The sequence below is a fragment of the Gastrolobium bilobum genome, unplaced genomic scaffold (genome assembly GCF_033153095.1).
Source record: "Gastrolobium bilobum isolate Gb01-03AN ecotype WA unplaced genomic scaffold, APGP_CSIRO_Gbil_v1 utg17055, whole genome shotgun sequence".
Taxonomy (NCBI): Eukaryota; Viridiplantae; Streptophyta; class Magnoliopsida; order Fabales; family Fabaceae; genus Gastrolobium; species Gastrolobium bilobum.
The window spans coordinates 316,413-323,524 of record NW_026899394.1 but is presented as its reverse complement, the minus strand read 5'-3'; the positions used below and the strand labels follow the sequence as shown (position 1 = coordinate 323,524).

The 7,112-nt window shown below is 35.2% G+C and overlaps 1 protein-coding gene across 1 annotated transcript; it reads left to right on the top strand.

Annotated features, from left to right (window-relative positions):
- Positions 1-366: 366 nt before the first annotated feature.
- LOC133290213 (O-fucosyltransferase 27-like) lies at positions 367-6,179 on the top strand. Its single transcript, XM_061488272.1, has 10 exons — positions 367-734; positions 1,184-1,268; positions 2,368-2,438; positions 2,524-2,612; positions 2,717-2,960; positions 3,622-3,734; positions 3,840-3,930; positions 4,016-4,144; positions 4,294-4,844; positions 5,243-6,179. The coding sequence occupies exons 1-10, from the start codon at positions 543-545 to the stop codon at positions 5,706-5,708; spliced, it is 2,031 nt and encodes a 676-aa protein (XP_061344256.1). The 5' UTR covers positions 367-542; the 3' UTR covers positions 5,709-6,179.
- The last annotated feature ends 933 nt before the right edge of the window (positions 6,180-7,112 follow it).

The following is a 7,112-nucleotide window of genomic DNA, read 5'->3' as shown; positions in this document are numbered from 1 at the left end:
GGTTCAAAGTTCAAACCCCACATGGCCCTTCCCAATAATGGTAAAGTAAGATATAATAATAGGCCACATTGCTTGTTCCCAGAAAAACTTTAAATTTCTTAATAATATTTACCTGCTCTCTGTTCATTGGTTCATACTAACAAACAATTAACACAGGCTGCACCTTCGGCTTTAATGTTCTTCAAACTGACAAAATTTTCCGGGAAAATAAAACAGAAAAAATATTTATTTATTTTTTCTTCTAAAAACAAGGGAAAGAAAAACAACTAAACAAGAACATAAGCTAGGGCTGGTCCTTATCCAACTCAAATAAAAACAGCACAGTCCTTGTGGTTTGTGTATGTGTTTTAAGACAGAAGACCATGTTTTAGCACGTGGCTTCTCAATCTCATTGCCTCTCAGACTTTTCTACTGAACCCTCCACTACACTTCCTTGCTTAGTTGCTTCCTTCTTTTTCTTCTTCTTCCTTCTGGGTTATGGTGCTGCAGCTCTGAAGAGAGAGAGAGAGAGAGAGAGAGAGAGAGGTTATTTTAACTCTTCAATGAAAGGGGAAGTGAAGATGAAGTCCAAGATGAAATGGGTTGGTCTGGTTGGGCTTGTGCTATCAGCTTTCTCTATCTTCATACACTTTCTTCTTGCTAGATTCACACAAATGGGCGTTGCAGACTATGAGTCCTCAGTCACAATCTTCTCTTGGAGACCCATCTTTGAGAAGCCATATTTTCCCACAAATGTAATGTTCTATTATCATATCTCACTCAAAGATCTCAACTTTTTTCCACTTTTTTTTTTTTTTTTTTTTGGGTTATGTATTAAACTTCTTCAAGTCCAGATTTTTCTTTACATTGCTTTGGCAATCCCTTTGTTCTAGGGAGATTCATGGTTCAGAATTTTGGCTTTGTACTCCAGAAAATGACAAAGATGTTGCATTCATTGTCATTTTCCTCATGTGGGTCTTAATCAGATGCTGTGTTTTTGTTTATTTCTTTGTTCCTTGGCTTGGATCAGTCGGTTCGTACATTTAACTGAATTTGGATTACAATGTGTCTCCTAAGTATTTGGAGTCATAAGCTGATTGGCTTTTAGACTTTGTTTTCGTCTGTGTATTTTTTGTTTTTCATCTTTTTATTTGAATTTTGTTGTGTATCCATTTTAAAACTTTACCTGTTATTTGTGCTGCAGAGTCCCTCGTATAGAAGACTATGGGGTCCGGTAAAGCCTCTTGAATCCTTGTATCCTGACTCAAATCCCCGAGGATATTATGCTGGTCAGTTAACCATTTCATCTTGGTGCTAAACATTCTACTGCTTCAAACTGAGGAGGATTTTATGCTGGTCCATGAAAATGATTTATCAGCTGACCAAACTTGTGAATTATTTTTTTTATTTTGTTTATTTGTTTGCTTTTGTTGTTTTCTGTTAATTGTTCTTTATTGCCAAAGTGAGTTGAGTATACTATTATAATCAGAATATTAGGAAGAATTAATATTTTGTAGCTTCTTTTATACTACTATAAAAAAATGAACTTAGGATTATCAGGTTATGATGCTTTCTATATGAAGGCTTCTATATATGTAAGCATGTGCAGTGCCTCTATCTTGTGTGTAAGCGTATGATAGTGTGTGACTATGACTCTATATCCCTTCTGTGTACTGCTCCTTCTTGGCAACATGATCGTGTGTGACTAGGTCTCTAATTCCCTTCTGTGTAATGCTCCTTCTTGACACTTAATTGTCACACTATCTTTCACCTATGAAACAAAGCACGATGGTTGATTTCTGAATATGTATACCATCCTAATTCTTATAAGAGTTTTACTGCTTATTTCTGACTTGATCATTGCTAGGCAAATATACCACCTAGAATAGAATGCTTCTTTGAGAATATGAAATATCAAATAATTTGAAGGGTGCTGTGGAGTCTGGACTTTCATTTGTGTATCTCCATAATGTTGTCTATGTGAAAGTTTGACCAGTATGGTCATCGGTTGCCCTGATTTTATTTTGCCTCAACTCTGGCGTTCGTTTTTCATGTCATTTTCTGTGATGTTTTGTGTATACAATATATACCAGGATTGTCAGATTTTTGTTGCACATAAAGATTTCACTATGCAGATTATTGAATTGTTGGATCAGATATTTTGCTCACTATTCAGTATATGTATTTGTTCTTGTTTCTTGATTGATATTTTTGTATGTAAGATTTAGCTTATTTTAAATAATATTACCCTGGTTTTCATACTTTGGATTATATGCAAAACCAAACAAGGTCCTTGCGGGAGGGAAGAAGCTTGTATTTCTGTAGATTGCTGTTAATCCTTGTATATATATTCTCTCTGAAAGAAAAGATGTCTATCTTTACTCACAGATGCTGATTCACAAACAAATGGGTTTATCTTTGTCCGGATACAAGGTGGTTTCTATGAAATCAGGAATTCGGTGAGGGCATCATGTTTCAGGTTCTGTATGCTATTATATTTAGATCATATTGAACTGAAAGTGTATTATTATCTGGTTTTTTCAGATATGCGATGTGGTTGTGGTTTCTCGACTTCTTAATGCTACATTAGCAATGCCTGAAATCCTATCAACAACCAGCAGCAAGGGAATAAGGTTCCTTTTCTTCAAAGGAATTACAGAAGTTTACATTTAACTCAGTGTGATGTGCTCTAAATTATGTATTTAAACTATTTCTTTCAATAAATATCTTTATCCAGCTCTCAGTTCAAGAGTTTTGCATACCTATATAATGAGGAGCAATTTGTGCTCTCATTAGCAAAAGATGTCAAAGTTGTGAGAACTCTTCCAAAAAATCTAAAGGGTGCAAGGAGAAAGAAGGAGATTCCTGTGTTTAAAGTGCCAAATTCAGCATCACCTTTTTATTATTTGCATCATGTTCTCCCTATATTAAAGAAGCATTCAGTGGTTGAACTAGTTATTTCCGATGGTGGATGCTTGCAGGTAAAGACAGCCTGTGCTTCACCTGTTTTGATCTTAATTTTTCCTTACCGGAGTTCAAATTCAGAGGTTAATTTGTTCGACTTGTTTATTTTGTTTGAATGGAATTGACTAAGCTAAAATTCAATCGTCTAGTAAGCCCCCTTTCTTTTGCATTGTGATGATATAGATGCTAAACTTGATTGCAATGTAGTTGACTATTTTGTTCACTTTGCTAATGATTTTGAGATTAAATTTTGACCTACTTATTTGATCTCTGATACACCAGGTCTATTTTAGTGTTGGATATCCTATGATGGGATGAAGAACAATTTAGATGTGGGGCATAATTTGAGGAATTTTATTTTATTATTTATATTCTGAATTTTTGAATTGGTTTGGGGGGGTTGCTTGTGATAAGCTTACTCATTGATTACTGCATAGATGTTTACCATATTGAGGGATATATACATACGGCATAGACTATGCTCTCTTCCAAAAATCTTTCTCTCTTCTTTATCCAGTTCTTCAGCTTCCTGTCCTCTCTTTTCCTTTGTACTATTTCTCATCTCGTTCTACACCTGTAGGTTGTTTAAAATGGTTCTTACTTCTTATTGTGCCTTTATTCAATGCACCAATTAATTATTGTTTCTCTTTGCTTCTCCTCCCTTTTCTCCTTTCTTAGGCCATTCTTCCTCCCGATTTTGAAGAATATCAAAGGCTGAGATGTCGAGTTTCTTTTCATGCGCTTCAGTTCCGACAGGAAGTTCAGGAACTTTCTGCTAAGATTTTGCAGAGGCAAGAGGAACTTCATTTCACCTCTATCTTAAATTTGTTTGTTCTTCTCTTCCATACTTTCCCCCCCTTCTTTTGGTTTCTGTATAGTTCATGATACAATTGTAGGTTACGAGCTCCTGGTCATCCATTCATTGCCTTTGACCCTGGCATGACTAGAGAATCTTTAGCATATCATGGTTGTGCAGAACTGTTCCAGGTATATGATTCAATCTATGTTAACTGTCTCTTAAACCTACCAGCTTTTCTTATCTGAGCTGTAATGTCCTTACATTCTTTGCTAGGATGTGCATACCGAGCTCATTCAACACAAAAGATCTTGGATGATAAAACGTGGGATTGTCAAGGGGAAGCTTTCAGTCAACTCAGCTGAAGCAAGACTGAATGGATCCTGTCCTTTAATGCCTGAGGAGGTGAGAGTGTTTGTTTTGAACTTTAGGCAAGTCAAATTGTTCATTGTCAATGAGTTGGTTGCATAGACTCTCCAAACTTTGGTCATTAACAGTTGTTGCAATTTTATACTAAAGCTTATTCTATGATCCACATTTTTTATCTCTTGCAGATTGGTATTCTTCTGCGTGCCTATGGATACTCAAGAGATGCAGTTATATATGTGTCTGGGGGAGAAGTCTTTGGTGGTCAAAGAACTTTGATTCCCCTTCATGCTATGTTTGAAAATGTTGTTGATAGAACTTCTCTTAGCATTCCTTGGGAGCTTATTAGGCTTTATGGGCAAGAGATTAACCTTGTTAATACTCCTCACGGGCCACCACCTTTCGTTGAAGAAGTAACAAAGCTTGCAACTTGGAAGAATGCAGGTCCACGTCCTCGCCCACTTCCTCCACCTCCAGCAAGGCCCAAATCATATAACATAGAGGGTTGGTGGGGTTGGGTAGCTGAGAGTGATAATGAGCCTGATAGCACAATCATGGAACTAAGGACCAATGCCCATAAATTACTATGGGAGGCTATTGACTATATGATCTGTGTTGAAGCTGATGTATTCATCCCTGGATTTGACCGTGACGGAAAGGGGCATCCAAATTTTGCTAGCTTGGTGATGGGGCACAGGCTATACCAGTCAGCTGCATCAAAGACATTTAGACCCTACAGGTAAATACCTCTATTTGGATATATGTGCCTATGAATGTTTTCAATGCATTTTTGCTCTGGAAATAACTTTGAAACACCATACAGAATGTTTTTATCAGTCAGGTTAGATATGAAATGCTCGTAAGTTTCATAATCTCATTTATCTTATCAATTCAGTAAGTGGAATATAACACAGAAGCTTTCAGGTGTTTCCTAATAAAACCTGAACATAATGTTTCTTGTCAACTATGCCATTAAAAATCCAAGACAACATCAAGCAATGCATCAGAGCATGATGATTAGGAAGCTTTGGTAAATTCATAAATAATTATAAAACAAAACTTAAGGAAGTGCTATTTTAAACTTGAAGAAGATTTGCAATTTTAATTCCTTGCAATCATTTTTTTTTGCTGATGCAGAAAGGAAGCTGCTAAACTCGTAGATGAGATTCGTGACAACATGTATCGGGCAAATCATACTTGGCTAAAATCAGTTCGCAGGCATTTGAGAAAAACATTACTTGATGGAATCATTGAAGCATCAAATAATTCAAAACCATTATCCTTTCTCTCTCATCCAGTCCCTGAATGTTCTTGCTGGAGGCGTGACCCCTTTGAGGTATCAAAGAATTCTTCTAGTCCTTCAACTTCCCAAGCTTGGACAGCTCTTGGTAGTGCTCACAGGTGTCCTGCATGGATGGACACTGGTACATTTTCTGAATTAAAAGATAAGGAAAATGAAGAAGAGGTAGATGAGGATAATTCTGTATCTGGGTTGTTCTTTGGACAAAGTGTTGGAAATCATGAAGTTGATGGAGAAGTAAACAACACTAAAGAAGATAATCAATTTGAGGATCAAGAAGAGCTTGAGGGTGGGGAAAGATGACATCAAGATAATATGATGGTACATCTGACAATTGATAATGGATTCTCATTCTCCACATTCATGTACATAATTGAATGTTGCTTCCAATTCCAACTGTTGCTTACTGGGTCCAAATGTGTCTCTGGTAACTTCGTGATTCACGAAACCTATTTACTAGTCGAGATTCATCTGTATAACATTAGTGCCTTTAGGTTCAAGTCCTCAAATATAGTATACTAGCTAATTTATAGACTCCATATCAGTTTTGATGTAATCTAGCATGATCTTTGTAGTTAATATTAGGTTTAAGTTCAGCTTGAATTCTTTGCGGGGAAAATATCCTATTTATCACTGGTGAACATACTCATAATATGTATTTGACTGATGTAGCATTGGAAATAACTCAACTTCATTTTTGTACCTGATGAGAGAAGTAATTCCCCCATTTTATTTAGGGGTTTACACTTCTCATGTGACATAAAAAAAAATCCTGTACACATGGAAAATAGTGACAGCAATTTTTCTGCTACCTTTTCTTTTATGCATGCATGTGGGAAACTAGGAATAATGCTTATTTCTAGTGTTTCATAATGAACATAGGTTCTACCAAAATTTGTAACTAGGCTGTTGCATTACATATTATCTTGTTTGACACGTAATGCATTTCGTTTAATACAGTGAAAATGTTCAATTTAATATGCACTGTCATATTTGCTGATATTATATACTATCTACTGTTTTCTCTTGCTTGGGTTTGACACATCAAATCTGTAAGTTTGGCTTAGATTTTGGTAGAATTGAGATCCAAAAAATTGATTTTGTAAACATTGATGTACGAAATTAATGTAATTCGAAATGATATTCTAAAAGTGAGTGAAATAATTAATTTTGGTTGAAAAGTAGAGTAATTTTTTTATATAAATATTATGTTTTTAAAAATCTTAAGAATTTCACACCTAGTATTAATTTTACTAATATATTTCAAATTTTTACTTCTCTCAAATAATTTTACCTATCCCAAAGTTGATTTTGAGAAAGTTAAAAGTTAAACAAACACATGTTACTGTTCAAATTGATTTTAGTGACCGCTAATGACAGACGCTTAGTCGAACTTAAGGGATCATTTGGTAGGGATAAATTCTAGATTATCAGGAAACTTATATTGGAAACCAAGTTACTCATATTTAGTAAAAGGATTCTAAAAATTTTCGATTCCTGAAAATTAAAATTGTAAATAAGAATCTTATGAAATAATATCACTAGATTGGTAGTATTTTTGGATTTTCACCTGACGGAAATTTTTCACATAATTTATAGGAAAAAAATAACACTGCTTTAATATTTTCATGACTAATCTTGTTAAAGTCCTAGTTGTGATACTCTCCTTCACAAAATCATGGGTCCATCTCTCCCCTTTCACGACGT

Bases quoted from the DNA above. Each gene is read 5' to 3' on its own strand.
- LOC133290213 (XM_061488272.1), top strand. From the start codon at position 543: ATGAAAGGGGAAGTGAAGATGAAGTCCAAGATGAAATGGGTTGGTCTG. The intron at 2,613-2,716 runs GTTCCTTTTCTT...ATCTTTATCCAG, and splicing joins ACCAGCAGCAAGGGAATAAG to CTCTCAGTTCAAGAGTTTTG. The intron at 3,735-3,839 runs GCAAGAGGAACT...ATACAATTGTAG, and splicing joins TCTGCTAAGATTTTGCAGAG to GTTACGAGCTCCTGGTCATC.